Raw genomic sequence first — 21,251 nt, 5'->3', positions numbered from 1 at the left:
AGAGGGGAAAAAGTGAGGGTCAGAGAGGTTTCATCACATGCCAGTGGTCCCAACCTGGGTCAGAACTGGGATGGGAACTCCCAGCTCTGTATCATGATGCTTCACTGCTTCTCCTGATAACACCTAAGGGTATTTATTTATCCAGAGCCATTTTTCCTGACCTGTCATGAGAACCTTCAATTCTCCCAGAATCCAAGGCTGTAGCCCAGTCCTCCAAAGGGACTGGGGTCTCTGATGCTCACAGCTTTAGAATTACCCTAAGCTGGGCTCAATGGTGTCTCCTGGGCCACCAGGACGGGGCACTCTTTGGTCAACAGAGGCTCTGAAACAGTAAAATGGCCCTGGAATTGGGTAACACAGGCCTTTAATTCATCCTGAAAGCCACAGACCATTTATTCTAAAGCAAAGACAGGAGGCAAAGGCATTCATACTCGGCCTCACGAGGGAACAAGAAGCAGTACCTGTGTCCTTAAAGTAAATGTGAACCTTAGGAGAGCAGAACTCATATTGACAAAACAGCTCAGCTACACTGTCCTCTGAAAAGACAATTTTGAAGCCACTGAAACATATTATTGGAGTTTGCTCAAGGCGCCGGTCTCAAACAAGAGCCCGCGCTAAGCCTGTAATATTGCACATGCTTGGGTCTGCTGGGGCCCTTCCCAGGGTGAAATGAGGAATTCCCAGGCAAAGCATTCTTTTCTGCCACATCTCTGGATGCACAGGAGAGCCCAGAATATGTGCCCAGGCCTGCCTGGGGGTGCCTTCTGGGCTTCGAGCCCCAAAGAGTTTTGGTCTTGAGTCTGCCACACCTGGTTTGGAGCCCTGGTTTCTACCTGTTAGCTACAATGACCTTCAGGAAGTTACTTGCCGCAGGTTTTTCAACTGTAACATGGCGATGACAATGCCTCCTAACATACTTTTATTCTTTTTTTTTTTTTTTTGGTGATGGAGAGTCAAGATGACTTGAGATTGTGCATGTAAAATGATTACAACATAGCCTGACGCTCAACGAGCGAAAATTGTTATTTCGGAGACTGTGATTCTCTTGCCTCCTGTTTGGATGTAGCTACTTACCCTATTTTTAGATTGGCACCCCTCAGTGATTTTGCCAAACTTTAAATGTAAGCAGGGGATGCCAAAGTCCTCCAACAGGAAGAAGGAGTCTCTGGTGCTTTACAATTTGTCTCTGATGACTGTTTCGAAGGGAAGAGGAAGGGTGTTTGGAGAAGGGCAGGGCCACTGTGGAGGAAGGGAACAGTAAGACTAAAGAGCAGAGAGGTCAAACAACCAGCCCAAGTGCCTTCAGCTTGGAAATGGTAAAGAGAGGGGCGGACCCTGACACACCCAGATTCCAGCTTCTTAGCTGACCTGCTTCTAAATTGGAGAGCAGGCTGAAGGACCCAGCCTTGGGGCGAGTTCTAGATTGTTCACTCTGGTCCCAGGCACTGGGCATCTGAGCTGCTGCCCAGGAGAACTTGTAGGCAAGAGCCTGGAGATTGAAGAAAGTCTAGACTTTGACACTGGCCACATCTGGTAAGGGTCTCTACTCTGCCATCACAACTCCTCCAAACTCCAGGACATCTTGAACCTCTTGGTCCCTCAATGTAAAATTGAGGGAACGCTAATATCATGTAAAAGGTTTGGTGCGAGGATAAAATGAGATGAGGGATTGAAAGAGCACTTAGCAGGGTCTGTGACCACGGCAGGCCTCAATCAATGGCAGCAGCCTTTCCTTTTCTCTTCCCTGACACCAGGCAGCTCTCAAGTTACTTTCTTCTGTTAGAGAGGGGGTGTCTCCAACTCAGCATACACAGGTGGAACGGCTGTGAGCTGAGCTGGGTGGCGTGTTGTGCTAGCCAAGGCTGCGGGCAGCAGGCCTTCTCGGGACTGTCTGTGGGCTGCACATGGGCTCTCTGGAGGGTAATGTCTACATTTAAACCCATGTACCTTTAACCATTCACACAGAGACACCGGAGGGGGACAGTGATATTTGTACCCAGCTGCTCACTACAGCCTGACTGGGAATAATGACGCTGCAAGATGAACCCCAGAAACAGCCTAAATTCCATCAGTGGGAGACCTCTGTATGTAAGATAGCAGACAAACATGCAAAAGAATGCAAAGCGTGATACAGAATGATCTCTCAGATATAAAAGGTGCCAAAGCAGGTGCTTAGTAGATTTTAATTCTGTCCTTTTGGGAATGGAACTAGTGAGAAGTTAGAAGATGTAAAGATTGAATTAGAGACAGAGAGAGATAAACTAGAGATAGAGGGAGAAATAGACAAGCAGGTGGCTATAAACCGAGTGTTTGTATCCCCCCAAAATTCATATGTTGAGATCCTAGCCCCCAAGGTGATGGCATTTGGAAGTGGGGGCCTTTGGGAGATGATCAGGTCATGAGGGTGGAGCCCTGATTAATGGGATTAGTGCCCTTATAAAAGAGGCCCCAGAGAGCTCCCTCACTCCTTCCACTATGTGAGGACACAGCAATGAGACAGCCCTCTATGAACCAGGAAGTGGGTTCTCACCAGACACCAAATCTGCTGGTGCCACAATCTTAGACTTCCCAGCCTCCAACCTGTGAGAAATAAATATTTGTTGTTTATAAGCCAGCCGATTTATAATATTTTTGTTATAGCAGCCTGAACGGACTAAGACACAGGCATATGCTTGTGTTTGCATAAAGCATTTCTGGAAGAACTGGTGACTCTTGTTTCTGAGAAAATTTTAGTTTTCATTATATACACTTTCTAGTGTGTGACTTTTTGAAACCACAAACCTGAATTGCAATAATAATAATAATAATAATAATAATAATGGCTAGTTAACAAAAAGGAATGCATTGAGAAATTTTCCCCATACCTTAGCTGCACAATTGGCTTCCAAAACAGAGCCAGTATGTAAATGGTTAAGAAGAGGAAGTCGCTACCAGGCCACGTCTTATCTTCTTAAAGGTATTAATGAACACTGGAGACACAGTTAGCACTCCAGTTGGAAGCACTGAAGATCAAGAAGAACTTGGCTCCTTAAAGAGCTCCTCTCTCTGTCAACAGAGCCCAGAGCTCAGGGACCAAGCTCTAAGACTCACATTGTTTCTCCCATCAGATCCTAGAGCTGGTGGGAGACTTTTAGACAGACTGCAGAGGTGATAAAAATAGAAGTTAAGTTGCTATTGGAGATACATGGAGAATTCACCACTTGCAAATCTCTAATTATAATATGTCAAGAGTAAAATACCTTGTCAGGAGCGGTATCTGATATAATACAGCATTGGCTCTGTCAGCACAGTGATCCATGATGTGTTTGGAGGCCCACATTAAATAGACATTCAGCAGAAAAATGTCCTGCAGGGACTCATCTCAGCCCTTGGGGAACTGAAAGGATGACCTGATAGGTCTTTTCTGTCTGTACTTTCCTCAGCTCTGGCTGGGAGCTCTGGGTGCATTCTGCTTCCCTTTTACAGATCCTGCACTTTGTGTTAAATCATGTGCATATATTAGATGTTCTTGGAGCCTACCAGATGGATGGATCTTTTCTCTTACCCCAAACTACTCCGTTTTTCAAAGAAATGATGGTCCCTCCAGTGGCCTCAGACTGGCATTAAGCACGGTGCATATCTGTCAAAGGCCAGTTAGAGTTGTTTCAGGTACAACTCTACCCTGTGGGGAATAAATCAGGTGTATAATACAGGGCCACATTTTCCGGGGTTGGGAGAACCATGGCTCTGACTCACTTTGAGGTTAAGTGAAGAGAAGTTGCCCCCGGTAAATGCACAAGGATGCAGACAATTTGAAGAAACTTGTCATAGACTATGTTCTGCTCAGTCAGGTCAGGGAACTACAACTCAAAAGTAGGTCACAGACAACAGAAACATCTTCCCTTTTGGCAGAAGAGAGAAAAGCATAGGCATGTAATTGTAGCAGAAAACAAGATGGCACCTTTTAGGATGCCTGCTCTTTCCCCAAACCAGCTAAGAGTATATGTCCTAAGACTTCGTTCAGGATCAGCCACAAAGCCCTTCCTGCTTCACCTTATCATGGTCCTCTTTCCTTGAAGACTTCCTGTAAGCAGTATGTGCCACCCAAACATTGCTGGAATAGACAAAGTCACCGGATAACCAGCCTCACTACAAACTCACACTCCCCAAAGTCAGAGAGGTGCCTACTGCCTTTCACAAACCCTAGAAGTGTATGAGCCAGATTCCTGGCAGGTCTGCTCAATTTCAGGAATCATTCTGTTGCTTCTAAATCCCTTCCTTTCTCACTCTCTGTCAGTTGATAGTGAGCATGAAGCTAGTATAGAGGGACCTCCTCAGGTCATCTCTTGACCTCAAGATTTATCTGTTTCCTCACACATTTATTCTTCATTATTGCTATGGTCTGAATGTTTATGTCCCCCATTCACTGCCCCAGACTCACATGTTGGAATCACATGGAATCATCATGTTGGATGATGTTAGGAGGTGGAGCTTTGGGGAGGTGATTAGGTCATGAGGGTGTAGCCCTCATGAATAGGATTAGTGCCCTCATAAAAGAGATCCTACAGAGCCCCCTTACTCCTCCCACCATGTGAAAAGGCAGAGGCTCTGAACCAGGAAGAGGACCCTCACCTGACCATCTGGTACCCTGATCTTAGACTTCCAGCCTCCAGAATTGTGAGCAATAAATTTCTGCTGTTTATAAGCCAGTCTGTGGTTTTTTTGTTACAGCAGCCAGAATGGACCATGACACTTCTCTTCTGTTTCAAAATTGAAATGTTTTCAAATATTCATGGGAGCCCTTATTTGTAATGTTGGCCATTTTTTTTTGGCCCAAAATGGAAAACAACTCAAATGCCCATCCACAGGTAAATGGATCAACAAATTGTGGCACATTCTACGTAATGGCATGCAAAGAGTAGGCTACTGATGCATGCAACGAGATGGATGAATCTGTGAACCATGATGCTAAGTGACTGAAGCCAGAAAACAAAGAGCATACGATGTTTGATGTCACTGATAGAAAATTCTAGAATCTGAAAACTAAGCTATAGGAGCCAATCAGTTGGTTCCTGGGAATGAGACAGAGGTGGAGAGGGAAGATTGCAGAGGGGTGCATGTATCTTTTCAAGTTATAGTTTTTCCTGGATATGTGCTCAGGAGTGGGATCACTGGATCATATGGTAACTCTGTTTTTGTTTTGTAAGGAGTCTCCATACTGTTATATATAATATACAATGGAACATTACTCAGCCATAAAAAAGAATGAAATAATAATGCCATTTTCAGCAAGATGGATGGACCTAGACATTATCATACTAAGTGAAGTAAATCAGACAGAGAAAGACAAATATTATACCGTATGATATCACTTACATATGTGGAATCTAAAAAAAAATGATACAAATGAACTTATTTACAAAAACAGAAATAGACTCACGGTCAAAGAAAACAAACATACGGTTACCAAAGGAAAAGGGGGGGGTGATAAATTAGGAGTTTGGGATGGAAAGATACAAACTACTCAAACCACTATATATAAAATGAAAAAGAATATAAATACATAAAACCGAATCACTTTGCTGTACACCTGAAACTAACACGTTGTAAATAAACTATACTTCAATATAAACAAACAGACAAACAAACAATACAGTGGTTTCCAGATTACAAAAAAAAAAAAAACTGTGGGGATGATGGACATGTCTGTTATCTTGAGAGTGGCAATGGTTCCACAGTTACGTACATATGTCAATACTTATCAAATTGCACACTTTAAATATGCAGTTTGTTGTATGTCATTTATACGTCAATAGAGCTATAAAAAATAAAGTATTTCTTCTCCTTTCCCAGACTACCTATTGTATCTGTGTACCCTTGGTCATATTCCTTCCTATTTCCTCTAAAATACTTTGTCACTTTCTTTCTTGAGTCATCATTCCCTATCTCTTCTTCCTTGTCCTCCCCATCGCAATTCTCTGCGGTGTAAACAGTGAGTCAAAATCCACTCTCCTACAAACTGCTTCCTCTGAGATCTGTGCTCTTCCAATGCTATCTTTTATTTTTCCTCTTCCCTCTAAATGTTTACAATGGTACTGCACATACCCACTCTGATAGTTCCCATTTATTCTTCAACTCCTGGCCCCCTGGCATCTCTCCCCAATACTCTACAAAGGCTATTTTCTCCTGGGTCTTCAGTGATGTCCACACTGCCAGCTTCAATAATGTCTTCTCAGTTCACACCTGCCAGGCTGCCATGACAACACTCTCCTGGTTCAACCCCCCATCTGGATACCCTCTTTACATCTCATTCAATAGCTCTTTTTCTTCCAAACCTCACCACCTATGAGTTCTCCAGTGCTCAGTCCTTGACCTTCTCTCCATTCCCTACACTCAACAGATGAATCAATTCAGGCCTGTCCATACAAACGGATCACCGTACTACCTTTGGCGCTGACCAGTTGATGTCTGTTAAATACCTTTCACGAGAAGTCCCAAAGGCACCTTATCATTGACTCTGGTGGAACCATCCTTGGTCTATGTATTTGGGAATGGGGCTCCTCAGTGGCCCCATGGCTGAGACATCTATTCTCTGCTTCAGCCACTGAACTGTGCAAACCAGAGAGAGAGAGTGATTCCCAGGCTTGCTTGTATGGACTAATCCAAGAGTCTTTCACTGGGAATCTGGTGTGATGTCAAGAGCCTGAACTTGAAGGACCATCACACAGAAGTGGAGAATGATGTGCAAGAGGAAGAAGAGGCAGAGATGGATGCAGTTGGAACCTAACAGATGCATGCCAAGAACCAAGCTGTGTCTAAAGCCAGCACTTGTCTGGAATTTTTTGTTTTATAAGCTGATACATTCCCTACTGAGGTTTCCGTGACAGCAATAAGAAGCCTATGAAATAATACTGCTTCATCAGTGATTTTGAGGTAGATCTCTTAGAAAGTGTTTTCTTCCACGATCATAATACACTAAAGCCTTGGAAATCCATGCTCTAGAACTTGCGACATTATGACAAGTAACAGAACACATATCCTACGCTCTCTAGTGGACCAAAACCTCTCTAAGGGAGGGAGCCTGTCTGCTCATCGTTTCACTTCCTGTAGTGTCTGGGGCACTGTGGACATCTAATATGCAATTTAAATGTAATCGTGTTGATCTCTGGAGAGTTCTTTTTATGAGAAAAGGATGTTGAGCTTCTCTACTCCCCAGCTGGATTAAGATTTCCTTTAAGGTAGGTACAATTAACCCTTTCTTTCAAAATGTCATTTTTTAAACTTTTCTGGCTTAAACTCTTTTCAATGGCTTCCCATAGCTTTCAACATGGAACCCACTAGGCCTGCGGGATACGATCCCTGCTGGCTGCCCCCATTTTATCCTTTGCCATCTCCAAACCGTCTTCATATGCCCTAGACGTACTGCCTCTTTTTTAGTTCTTTGAACAAGCCCAGCTCTTTCCAACCTTGGAACCTTTGACCTTGGTATTCCTTTTGCCTGGATGCTTTGTCTTTTCCCCTCAAATATCATCTCCTTAAAGAAATGTTCCCAGACTACTCATTTGCAGGTGGTACCTCTGATCTTTTTTTAGCCTCCCATAGCACCTGTCTTTTCCTTAAGAGCACGTATCACAGTGTGTGTTTATACAGCTATTTTATTGCTCCATGTTTACTCTCTGTCTCTGGCACTAAGTTACAAGAGAGAAAGGACCATTTCTGTTGGGTTCAACGACATCATCAAGTATGAGTCCTGGCCCGAGTAGATGCTTAATAAATATTTGTGAGTGAATGAATGAATCTTCCACAGCAGTTTGTATGGTTGGTCCATGTTGAGGCTTAATAAATGATGTCTGATGGGACCTTTTTTAGTCCTAAAATAACCTTCTCAAGCCCTACCACCATTGATTATGACAAAACAACCAACATACAAATAAACAACTCCATCACTAGCTAGTCAACACAACAACAATAAACACCTCCTAAATCCACAAACCCATTTAATGAACCCATCCCTAAGTTACAGCAGCCAAATACTAAAAAGGCAATAGCAGCATTATTGACAATAGCCAAGAGGCAGAAACAACCCAAATGCCCAACAATGGATGGATGGATAAACAAAATATGATCTATCCATATCATGGAATGGCATTCAGTCATATAAAAACAATGAAGTACTGATCCATGCTCCAGCATGGATGAACCTTGAAAACATTCTGTTAAGCAAAAGACAGAAACAAAAGGTCATATATGGTATGACCTCTTTTGGGGGAAAAATACAGAATAGGCAAATCCAGACAGAAATAAAGCAGACGGGTGGTTCCCAGGGTCTGGTGGGAGGGAGGAATGGAGAACATCTGCCTAATGGATACTGGATTTCCTTTTGGGGTGATGGGAATGTCTAGGACTATATAATGGTGATGGCTGCACTACATTGTGAATGTACTTAATGTCACCGAATTGTATACGATAAAATGGTTAAAACAGTAAATTTTATGTTATATGTATTTTGGCACAATAAACAAGGGAGGATAAGCCATAGAAAAATTTTAAATTTACATTATTTTGAAAAATCTCCAAACCTAACCTCCAAATCAGTGAGGGTACCAGGTAGCAAAGCTAGTCAATGGTTGCTTTGGCTACAAGAAATATATCATGCTTCAAACCAACAAACTTCTTCGCAAATACTAGTTTTTCAGAGGGCAGAAGAAACAGGCCCAATTGCCTTGCACCTATAAAGTGTTCTGGACTAGAGGCCGGGTGTGTCCAGGCTTCTAAAGAATTCCGCAGAACAAGTTTTCCTAAACGTACGTACACGTCTTACGGTATGCACGGTGTGTGGTTATTTTAGGCGGTACATAAATAAACACTGTGGAATTTTCATCGTTATTTTTGTTTAGGGTGGTTGTCCTTCATGGATAGCCAGCAATGCTAGTTTCCATTGATGGTGGTGAAAAACGGTTTCTTTTCAGTTTGTTTGCTTGTTTTCAAGCCATTTCATCCATTCCTATGCAATAAATCGGACTTTTTGGTGCACAGAGGTGTGTCACCTCCACTATCAAAATGCAGAACAGTCCTGCAAAATTCACTCCTGCTGCCCCTTGGCGGCCTAGGCCACCCACACCCCCGGGGGCTCTGAAATAAAAAAGATGTTAGGGACTCAAGCCACAACATGGGTGACTTTCCAACGAATTTGGCTAGGGAGGGCTGCGGTGGGAATGGGGAGTAGCTACAATGGGCAGTAGATTCGTTCTGGGGGGGATGGAAATATTCCTAGACCGTAGCAATGGTTGCACAATTCTGTAAATACAATAATAATTGGTGAGTTGTACACCTCGAATAGGTGAATTTTACTGTATGTAAATGGTATCTCCATAAAGCCATTAAAAAAAATTATATTGTCACAATCTCATAATCATAGTGTATGATTCCCCTCAGATGACATAATTCCAGAAAAAGCAAAACTATAGAAGCAGAAAAGAGATAAACGTTTCCCTTTACAAATACACGCGGTTAATGGAAAATGTGTTGATTTAAATCAGTGCCAGGAGAAGATGCACGTAGGTGAGGTGAACTAGGCGGGGCTGGGATAACAAAGATGAGCTTAGGGGCTGCTCTGCGGGAGGGAGTCTCCCCCCCCCCCCACCCCGACCAGTTACATGGAGGTGCGCCCCGCTGTCATTCCCGGAACCCTGGGGTCCCAGCGCGCCCCCTGAAGCCAGTGCGCACTTACTGTGGCGGTGCCCGAGACGGTGTGCGCGCTCGTGTCCGCTGCGCTCTGCTCCGAGTGCGACTGCGCGGGAGGGTACAGGTTTAACGTGTGCTCGGGAACGGTGGTCTGGCCCGTGTACTCTGGCGCGGGGTGGGGATGAGGGGCCGTGTATTCCGCGGGGATGCCGTTCTGAGGGGGGGCAAACTGGGCCGAAGCGTAAGGCTGAGCCATTGTGTCAGGGGCAGCTGCTGCTTCCTGATTACCCTGGAAAATCAGAAAGAGAGAGAGGGAGAGAAAACCGTGAGCGGGCACCAAGCAGAAACTTCCCCCCCCAGGCACAAGCACAACTGCTCCCTGGATGCTTCGTGGGTTTCAGCACGGTTGCCAAGAGCCTGAGATGGATGCATCCCACTCAATCTCCACCGGACCCTATAAGGAAACAGTAAGCATTGTAGATAGAGCCCCATTGTACAGATGCAGAAATCGAGGCTCTGAAAGGTTGAAGACCCTTTCCCAAATCATCCAGCCCAACAGCCAAACACTGTGAGGGTCTGTGCTCTCCTGGATTGGATTGTTCTGGCAGATCGTTCTAATTTCATTCCCGTTTTGGAACGTGTGAGCATGTAGTTGTCGCTGGTGACAGCAGAGCCTTGATTTGATACTTAAAATGCCAAGACCGATTAAATTGCACGTGTGTGTTCTTGAGAGGAGAGACAATTCATGTAAGCATTTGAATTTAATCAACATTTTATGTGATTTGGCTCGCATAACGGGACGGGGGTGGTGGTCCTTGCAATGGTCACAGCGTGTGTGTGTGTGTGTGTGTGTGTGTGTGTGTGTGTGTGTGTGTGTTTGATGTTCCCAGTGCCAACATGAAGCAGCTGATGAAAATTCAATGCCTAATTTGGACAAAGATGGCCTTCTGTGATTGCCTCATTTTAAGTATCTCTGCAAAATGCTGGACTTAATTCTTAGCCTCATTAATCAATGCCTCCTCCCATTCCCTGACTTACTATTTTTTTTATAAGCAGAGTATTATGTAACAATTCACCCTTCACATCTAGGCAAAACATGCAGTGTGATACTTATAGACAAGTCAAATGAATAAAAAAAAAAAAAAAAGAATTCAAATGCTTCCATTTCAGGAAGCATCTCTCTCTCTCTCTCCACCCCGACTCCCATAACTTCACTACCCTACACACACACACAAACACACACACACAAGGCATCAGGGCTGTAACCCAAAGGTCTAAATTTTCCACGGTCTTAAGAAGAAATGAGATTGCACAGTCAGAAAGAGAAGAGAGAGAGAGAGCGGGAGAGAGAGAGAAAGCTTAGCAATTAAGCACACCAAATAGCTGCCTCTCCCATTGCCTGTGGTCAATTAGATGTGACTTCAGCCCTCCTATAACGATACCAGGGCAAAAGTGTCAGAACTGCTCACATCTCCTGGGTTCCTGCCACCAACATTTGAGAGCTTCTTCAGCCAAAGCAACTTGAGTGCAGCAAAAACCATCATGACAGAGAGGGGGGGAAGAAAAGTTTATTCTCAGAGCATCGCGAGGAGCTGGTGCATTTGTTTAGAAGGAACCTTAATTAGAATGTTAAAGATGACACTTGGAAGAGAAGACACTTAGGATAAGTTTAAAACATTTTACAAGTGAAAACACTCCCCTCAGGCCCTCTCCTCCCCCAGACTAATTTCTCCAAATGTCTGCGCCATCGGAAGCAAAAATAAACAGCCGTTTCTTTCTTGGCAACGTGTTTTCATAGCACTTGGGGCTGAGAGGGTCTGTCTAGGCTGGGGTTGGCTGGATCGGCGTGGAAAGTTAACCGCGTCCGTCCTTGGGAAACCACTGCTCTTCAAGGACAAGCCCGGTTTCCTTTTAGGGGCCACTTCCACTCCCAGTCCCCACATTGTGCAGATGTGGCTGGGCCCCATCTCTGGTTACCTCTAGACGTGGTCATGTTACCCTGCCTGGCTAGCCAGAGGGCCCCACTCTTACCGTCACGGTGACCTGGGCTTACGCCCATCTACCCAACCCCTAGCAACTCCAGTGGGCCTTAATCCTGGGACTTGGCTGGAGTTCGGGGAGGAAGTTCTTTCACTACGATGACTGGCAGCTGGAAAAATAACGTAAGCCTGGAGCTGCCAAGAACTGCCTTTTGAAGGGAGCCTCCCTAAAGCAGAAGCCAACGCAGAGGAAAACGGAGCCCAGAAATGGAGAAACAGATCAACTGAGTCCTGCTGACATCATTTGAAGTCTTGGATCCAGCTTTTCCTGCAGTGAGTAACACTGCTGTTTAAGTTCCATGAGTCAGTAAATGTCTTATTTAGTGTAAACCGGCCTTTCCGTTACTTGCAACCGAAAAGGTCTTGACTAATACCAGAAAAAATCCCCTTCTATATATGAGCCGACTAGCATTCTTCTCTTCTACAGGGCTGCTCAAAGAATACATCCTTGTGCACAGAAAGTCCATACAGTTGCTACTTCTTTCTGGCTGACAAGAAACCCTAGGAACTTTGGGACCTTGAGAACGCTCCAAAGAGAAATTCACTGGGGCAGATTCCACTTCTGCCCAAAGGTCTGTTTCAGCCTCCCCTACCTCCCACCTCGCTTGTCTCTGAATTGAGAGATAGACTTGTGAAAACTCCAGGGCAGCATGAAATGATCACAGGATCAATGGTAGAGAGAGATGGTCATAAAAGAGAAAGCTTTCCTTTCTCCACCTTCAGTGGAAACACTTTCACAGGTACATTTGTGCCCACATGGCCTTTCCTCACTGCAAAGCAGTCTCAGGAGGAGTGAACCAATCCTACAAGCTCCTGCAAAACAGCAATAGCTCCTTGCTAGGATCTGACCTCTCTCCGTACTGGAGCGGGAAGGGCCTGCCCTCAGGAAGCTTATGGTCTCTCCATCCTCTCGACACCATCACGTCTTCCTGTTCACTGCCTCCTCTGCTTGGGAATTCCTCCCCTACTCCCTGCCCTGGCTAGCCTTCCTTGGCTTCTCTTTGAGGTCCCAGATCAAGAGCTCCCCAGCAAGTCTTCCTTGACACTTAAACCACATCAGTTGCCTGCCCTCTACACTCCACTGCAGCTTGTGGTCACCTCCCACGTAACTCCAGGTACCGCCATCGTCTGCTGATTTGCCTGTGAGCGTCCTGAGGGTGGGAGACTGTGTCACATTCTCTGTTCCATCTCCAGGGTTCAGCAGCACACTGGCTGCAAAGTCAACATACACCGGTGTTTGCTAAGTGAACGCCTGCTTGGCTAGTGGACTCTGGGCTCTGTCAGGCTTCATTGGCAACAGGATGGGGGTGGGGGGATGGGAGAGGGATCAGCAAACGAACCCTGGAAGAAATCTGGCCCACGACTTGTTTTTGTAAATAAAGTTTTATTGGGACACAACCATGTTCACTGTGCTCTGATGGCAGAGTTGAGTTGCTATGACAGAGACCATAGAGCCCACAAAGTCTAAACTATTTATCTATCTGGCTTTGCAGAAAAAGTTTTCTAATCGTTGTGGCAGAGTTATCATGAAATATGGGGGCATCAAGTAAGTTGCAAGAGGGAGGAGATATGAGGATATATGTATATGTATAGTTGATTCACTTTGTTTTAAAGCAGAAACTAACACACCCGTGTAAAGCAATTAAACTCCAATAAAGATGTTAAAAAACAAAAAAGCAGCTGTTGTTGCACAAATAGTTTGGGCAGGAAATACAGCTGGTGGTGAAGTAGGGAGGGAAAGGGGGTGCCTTCTACCTAAGCCAAGGAGGGGGTGGCTCAGCCAGACTTGGAGATCGGCAGCGTTAAGGATGGTGGAAGAAAGGTGCGGTAGAATCTTTTTCAGAACGTGCTTTCCATCACCAGGTCTCTGCGTTGTATACACACGTGCTTCAGACTCAGCAGAAGTGGGCTTGTGAGGAGACCTATGACGGTTTCGGCTTCTGCGCTCCAGCTGAAAGGCATCTGCTTCTCCCAACCAGAGCTCAGGAAACAAACCGAGTGACGCTCAGACCCAGTGGGCACCAGGCACGCTGCTGCATGCTTTGCATCAGGAGTCCTTAAGCAGGGTGACTGGTCCCCAGGAGACATTAGGCAATGACCAGAGACACTTTTGTTTGTCACAACTGAGTAGGAAGGGGTACCACCAGCATCTAGTGGGTGGAGGCCAGAGCTGCAGCTAGACATCCTACAGTGCCCAGGACAGCGCCCCCTCCACAACCAAGGGTTATCTGGCCCAAAGGTTAATAGTGCCAAGGTCTAGACTCTCTGCTTTGCATGCACTGCATCTCTGATCCCACTTTATTTTGTTGTGAAGGATACTGTAGCCCAGAGCTGGTAAATAATATCGCGAGGTTGCAGCCACAGGTACCTCTGAGGGAAGCCAGGAGCTGAACCAGAGCCCGGGTTTATCCCACGCCAAGGTGTCCCTCCTCTGGAAAGAAGATCTCTGGTGGGGAGATGCGTTTCCAATTTTAAATAAATAAACCGCTCTCTGTCACGTATACCGTGACCCTGAGACCTGTTTTCCACCTGGTGGCATGTTACACCTGTGGGGAAGTCAGGTGCTAGGGTATTTGATTCAAAGAGGCCAGGGTTCCAGTAGCCAGAGCCTGGGAAACTTCTGCCACCTCAAGCCCAAAGCCTGGGGCTTCCGAAGGCTCTGAGGCTACAAGGACCAAGGGCAAGGGCCAAGTAGGGGCACCACTGGAGCCAGGGCAAACCACCAACCTCTACCAAAACTTATGCCATTCTGGCAAACCAAGGGTGCCCACCTCTAGAGACGATGTCCATGGTAGCCAGGGAACCTCCAGGTAGCATTCAAGTCCATGGAGCTTGGGATGCACTCCCGTTCCTGGAGTTCTCAAACAGATGTTGGTGGGACCCCGCACGGTTACTTATTAACACTGACAGCCATTCCAGAGAAACCCTAATTAATACTTCCAACATTTGCACTTTGGGCTAATTACAGCTAATATTTAATTAAGATCACTGTACTTCCTACGGAATTATTTTTCACCTTCAAAGGGCTTCGGAGATGTCTTTCTTTCCTCCCTAGTGATGTTCCTGGATACTTAGCTTGGCTAAAATGGATTTTCTGGAAAAATATATTCACATCATGGGCACCTTTTCCACTCCAGGTCAAGGCAAATCTTGGGCACGTGAACAAGCTCCTGCTGGAAGGCTGAAGCCAATTTCACACTGGTGGCAGTGACAGGCAACAATTATTTGGAGCACTCTGGCTAGACATTCCCTCATTTGCAGAAGCTGCCTTCTTTCTTCTACTCTAATGCCCACCCACACTTTTCCCTAAATAAGGGGAACGATCACAGAGATTCTGATATTTACTGAGTCAGGGTGCTTGTGGCTGTTCTGAGTTGATGGGGTGGGTGATTCTGCTTTGCATGTAGGCCCACATTATCAAGGGAGTGCTTCAAGTGATTTTGCAAACCTAGCATCTAATTTTCAGGGCCTGGACTTTCCTGGGTTGCTGCCGAATATACAAAAGGGGGGGGGGGGAAAGAAGCCAAGACCTCGTGTTTTAAAACCCACCGTTGCTGCTGCAGAACTGGGTAGGAGCTTGAAATCAAGAACGTCCATTAGGATAAATGCAGAAGAAACTTCTTTGTCCTCATACACCAAACCTCAATTAGAACAGCACCCCAACAGCAGCCAGATGATGACGTGGGACCCCCTCATTACCTGAGACAACCCTACAGGTAGTTTGTACTCCAGTTACAGAGAGAAAAAGGATTATTAAAATGCAACCAAGTCTGATTCACCAAAGGAAAAAAAAATGCCATTTCAATTTAAATATTTTACTGAAGCATGAAATAGCCAGGATATTATTGCTATTTTAAGACAAATACCGTAATCTGACCATTAGCACAGTGTGTGGACTTTGCTGCTTGCAGGCATTCAGAGAGACGCCCCTCAAATACAAGGAGAATTTCCTTGGTCACTAGAACATCCTACACCCTTAATTTTCTCAGGAGGCAGAGTCAGAGAGAAAATGGGAGGTGCTTTTCTTGGTTTCTTTTTAGACATCACCTTTCTCCCGTGCATGGCCCTTAGTGGTTTAATAAAGTAGTTTTGGGAAACTAAAAACCGAACCAAGAGAGGCAGCCCATCAGACTTGGCAAAATATTTTGGCTCAGACTCTAATGCAAACCACATTTCAATTGCAGAAAATAGTCTTTACGTGGCAGAACATGAAATGGATTTATTCTTTTCACCGTAACTGTCTGACTTTCACCGAGGGGGAAAAGTGCCTGCCAAGGTGGACTTTAAGTATTTTTCTTTCTCTTCTATGTGTGTGTGTGTGTGTGTGTATGTTTTCCCAGCTCTAACTGTCAAACTTCTGGAGCATCCTTTCTCCTTTTGCTTCCGGAATTTATTTGTCCCCAGTCCACTCCTTGTCACCCCTGCCCCAAACCTCTTCTGGCCTAAACACAGCCCCTATAATGAAGAAAGGCACAGGAATGATTCAATCCTCATAAACCAGCTGATTACGTCTGTCTGCACCGCCTAGGAAAGCAGCCTCTCCTGCCATGGGACCCCCCACCAACTTGGATTTGCAGGAGGAAACTATTCATTCTCCGTTGCCTGCAGTTTTCCGTCTTGCTGACAGTTTGGTTTACTTTAGTTTCTTAGCCTGGTCTGTTCTACTTCTCTGGCAAGAAATTGCATATTTCTTGAAGAACTGCATATTCAGAGAAAGCCTCCAGTGCTGGACCGAAAAGAACGAAACTGCATCATGCCCCCGGGGGCATGGAAACCAAGAAGGAAAATGCAAAATTACATCATTAACCTGCTGGTTCTAAGACCGGCTCAGTTCCACCCATCAAGCAGAAAAGCCCGCGCGCGCGCGCACACACACACACACACACACACACACACACACTGGGCTGAAAAGCCTTCCCCCCCCCCCCCCCCCCGGCATGATTCGAGGAGCAGAATCCACATCACGGAGAGAGTAACAGAGACTTAATACAAGGAGAGGCTTCCGCTTCGTTCAAATCACAATTTCGAGTAAAACAGAAAACGGGGGAAGAATACCTGCTGTACCATCCTGCTTCCTTTCTCCTCCATAAACTTAGCAGCTGCTCTAGTGTCACACCGCAAATCATCTGCCTGACGCGAGCCTCGATTACGAGCCAGCGTGTGTGCGCTGTGCAACGTGGGGACGGACGGGGGGGGGGTGTGGGAGGGGCGCGCCGAGGCTGCCTGGCTGACCTCCCCGTCAACAACTGACTGCTCCCCAAACCAGCCCCACACGGGACTCCTTCCTCGAGCCTGGCCCATCAATCACAGCTTGCCCCTCCTCTGGCCCTTGCTCTCAGTTTCAGAGTATACACTGAGCAGATGATTACATAGAAGAGGAACGGGAAAAAAAAAAAAAAAAAACCCACACAGCACTCGACTACATTAATAGCTATTTAAAAAACATTAGAAATGCTATCCTCTGCTACTGCCTGCAGCTGGAATTTTTCATTACTAAACTAAATATATGGTATGCAAAGTTAGGGAATCCACTGGGAAGCTTGCGACTATCCTATTTTTTAAAAATATTTTCAAGGTGGGGGGGGCGTGGGATGCCGGGGGGAGCAGGGGAGGAGACAGAAGAGGGATGAAGACAGAGCTCAAAGAGATAAGAGAGGTGGTGATGGGTAAATTAAAAAAAAAAAAAAAAATACCGTGAGAACATTGCGGATAAATTTACAACAAAGCTGAGTGGTTAATTGTAAATTGATCTCAAAATAGTCATGGGCCAGTGTTTGGAAGATCTGGAGGCCTAGCTGTTTGGCAGACTCGCTGTGTGATCTCAGACAAGTTGTTGCAATGCCCTGGGCTCCAGTTTTTTGCTTCTGTTTAATGGGGAGCGTGATGAGTGACCTCACAGGGTAATTGTGAGAAGATCATGTTAAAAAAATCAAATCACAGGAAAGCAAACACACACGGCACCCTGCCTCATAGGATGCGCTATAGAAACAGATTCGTTCATCACACGCAATAACGTGGTGAGCGAAACCCAAAGCCATCTTTGTCCCTAAGGACCAAACAGGCAAGAGGAGCAGCAAGCTTTCAAGAAAGGAACCCGCAGTTGACCACAGAGCCCCAGTGGTGATCAAGGCCATGAAGGAAAAGCAGAGCCGTCTTGCTTTTCCCTTGTCTTGAACTTCTGTCTCTTCCTAGCTCGTTGTTTTTTTCCTCTCCCAATAAGCAAAAATAAAACCTCGTACAAAAAATCCCCAGTGATTTCAATGCCAAATGCTGCCTCTTCATTTAAAGCTACAAATACTTTGTTCCTCCTTTATTATTAAAACTACAACAACCACAGTGAAATGTCAACACAATTTCAGGTTTTATTTAGTCATGTCTTTCTGGCTCATCGAAGGAAAGGTTTCAAGAGTCCCATCCACCATTCCCGTGGACAGCTGCTTATCGCCGAGACGCCTGCTTGGAAAGGAGACATCTCACTACCCTGGAGGGAATGGATGGGGTCTCTGAAGTGATTAAACTTGTAATTAAATTGTATAACAGAGGAGGAGGTGAGGGTAGAGGACGCTGCCCGGAAGAATTCCACGTTCCTGCTGATCTGTCAGTGGTACTAGTTCAGGGAGCCCCTGGGTGATCTGCTTGTTTGTTTTAAATTCCCAGCTCCCCAGGGTTCGAAAGAAAATCTGGATAAACAGTATCTGTGCCATCCTTCCATTTCCATTTCCAGTCACACTCCGGGGATGCCTCTAATGCAGGATTAAATGAAGCAGCCTTTTCAGGTTCCTTAAAGGGATGTGTCAGCTCCCCTCTCAGAGCCACATGGTCAGAGGACCAGAGCCCCTTCCTCACAGGCCTCCTGCCCAATACATGGACTCAGCAGTCCTTCCCGTGAGCCCTGAGCTCCTTGTCCTACTGATAACTGAAAAGCTAAACTTCTGTCCTTCAACCAAGGTATAGGGGGTCTTACTTTCTCCTCGAAAGCAAAAGGGATGAGACCAAGACAGACAGAGTCCCTGGTGAAGGATGTTCTGGGAAGTGATAGAGAAAATGCAAAAAAGAAAAAAAAAAAAAGTCAAAACACCCAATAGAGAAGAGTGTTTCAGGTGGAAGCAATCAGAGTGATGTAACAGGACACTGTTCCTTAGCCTGTGGACCATCAGGTCATTTGGGGAGTTCTTACAGAGCCAGATGCTAGGACTCCACCCCAGACCCACCGGCTTAAAATCTCCAAGGGCGGGATCCAGGCTTGGGCACTGTGTAAAGGTGCCCCAGATTATCCCGATACACCATCTGGGGGGGAAATGTTATGTGTTTTTCAAACTGTAGGTGTGAACCCTTGGGGTGTAGAGTCCATGTAGGGGTTATCACACCAACATTCTTTAAATGAAATAAACTATACCACACTGGAAAAGAATAGAAAAGAGTAAGGAACTGTTTCATGAAACTTTTATGTGGGTGAATTGGGTTGTGACATAAAATCTTTTATGGATTGCAGTAAAATAAATGAAATAAAAAACACTATGCTGGGTAATTTCCCTGTTTGTTACCTTCTAACCTTTTATTGGTGCTGTGACTATGGAATCTGAGACAAGTGTTGAAAAGCCAGGAGCATAATGGTGGAACTATTGGAAAGTCATTCCACCTCCATGTACCCCGTTTCCTCATTGATTAATATAAAGCATAATATATATTCTTCTTCCCGATGAGGCTCTTGTGATGCTCTAGGGATAAAATCTACAGGAATGTGTTTTATAATCTAGAAGGCCCTGTAAGCATATATGCCCCATTGTGGGGATGAAATTGGTTTCCCTTGTGGTCCAGCAAAGTGCTTCCTCTGGAGAACACATGGGGAGGTGTGTTGGATTCTACTGTGTGCCAGGCACTTTAATCCCTACAACCACCCCCAAGAGATAGATATTATGGTCTCTTTTAAAGGTAAGAAAATTGAGGCTCCAAACACGTGAAGAAATATTTCCCAGTATGGGAGTTAGTAAATTAGGTAAGTGGCAGAACCAGAACTTGAACCTGATTTGGTCTTATTGAAGAATTCCTGCCACTGAATCTGTACTAAGATGAAGATGGAGATGATGATGATGATGATGATGATGATGATGATGATGATGATGATGATAAGGTGGAGGATGGAGATGATGATGGTGGTGAAGATGATGGTGATGATGATAAGGACACTTTTCTTGAGCACTAACTATGTACTAGTCATTGCTCTAAGCACCGAGGATACAAAGTTCACCAGAGCAGCACTGATTGTTTATTTATAATTATTTTATTTAGTAAGAACCCAATGTGGTACATACTGTCACGAAAAGGGAGGTGGGGTTACTTCCTCCTACTCACACAACGAGTAAGTGCTAGTTACCCAAATCCACCAGACATCCTTAAACAGTTGGAGATGGGTTCAAATCTGACCTCAATTAGGTCAACATACAAACCTTGGTTTCCTAACTACACTGGCTTACAAAAAAAAGCATCTCTTGGACAAAGAACTCTGAAATTGCTCTGAGGCCATAATTCACAAAAAACAGACGACAAAGATAATAGGAATCCATGTCACAGATTCAAGTGAAAGCAATTTGTTTCATTTCACTTTCCCGGCCTCAACGGGGAAGCAGAGAAGAGAGAGGCCAGGAGCCATCTTGCCGCGGCTGACAAACACCAGCCCCAGATATACAAACCAGCCGAGTAGGCGGCAGGCTTGCAATGATGAGGGGTCATGTTTGCAAAATGTTCCATCCTGACTTTCCATTTGGAGCCACAGAAGGCAGTAGAGGTTGTTTTTCTCAACTCCTTAAAACTTAGTCACAATCAAATATTTATGGCACTGGGCTAGTCAGTAGCCTTGATATGGTTTCTTAGGAGGTGATATTTCCAAAGAGAAACGCGCTTATCTCAAAAAAAATGGCAGTCTCTGGAGCAAGTGAAGTTCCCAGCCAACAGCACCAGGCACTTAAGAACGTGGGTTTTCTTACTTGCTCACTGCAGCCCCAGGGTCTCAGAGGGCCCTGACTTGTCCTTTAAAATCCTTGTCAAAGTCTGACATGATATACATTTTGATTTTGACATTACGTATATTTTTTTAAAGGGAACTTTATTTTTATTTATCTATTTATTTATTTATTATTATTATTTTGGGGCTGCGTTGGGTCTTCGTTGCTGCGCACGGGGTTTCTCTAGTTGCGGCGAGCGGGGGCTACTCTTCATTGCGGCGTGTGGGCTTCTCATTGTCGTGGATTCTCTTGCTGCAGAGCACGGGCTCTAGGCACGCGGGCTTCAGTAGTTGTGGCACGAGGGCTCAGTAGTTGTGGCTCACGGGCTCTAGAGCGCAGGCTCAGTAGTTGGGGCGCACAGGCTTATTAGTTGCTCCGCGGCATGTGGGATCTTCCCGGACCAGGGCTCAAACCCGTGTCCCCTGCACTGGCAGGCGGATTCTTAACCACTGCGCCACCAGGGAAGTCCCCGTATATTTTTATATTACATATATTTTGAGGTCTGTCTCCAACTAGACTGTAAACTTCATGAGGGTAGGAACCTCTG

General features: G+C 45.3%; 1 protein-coding gene across 19 annotated transcripts in view; it reads right to left on the bottom strand.

Annotated features, from left to right (window-relative positions):
• Positions 1-21,251, bottom strand: part of RBFOX1 (RNA binding fox-1 homolog 1) — a 2,209,300-nt gene that overhangs the window by 175,137 nt on the left and 2,012,912 nt on the right. For all 19 annotated transcript variants that reach the window (XR_009497779.1, XM_059898915.1, XM_059898899.1 and 16 more), the window contains one exon: positions 9,710-9,952. Coding sequence is in view for 18 of the 19 variants with exons in the window: in XM_059898915.1 (XP_059754898.1) it covers positions 9,710-9,952 (243 nt within the window). In the remaining variant the exon portion in view is untranslated. The remainder of the gene's footprint in view (positions 1-9,709; positions 9,953-21,251) is intronic.

Source organism: Balaenoptera ricei, chromosome 15 (genome assembly GCF_028023285.1).
Source record: "Balaenoptera ricei isolate mBalRic1 chromosome 15, mBalRic1.hap2, whole genome shotgun sequence".
NCBI lineage: Eukaryota > Metazoa > Chordata > Mammalia > Artiodactyla > Balaenopteridae > Balaenoptera > Balaenoptera ricei.
This window is presented reverse-complemented; position numbering and strand designations above follow the sequence as displayed.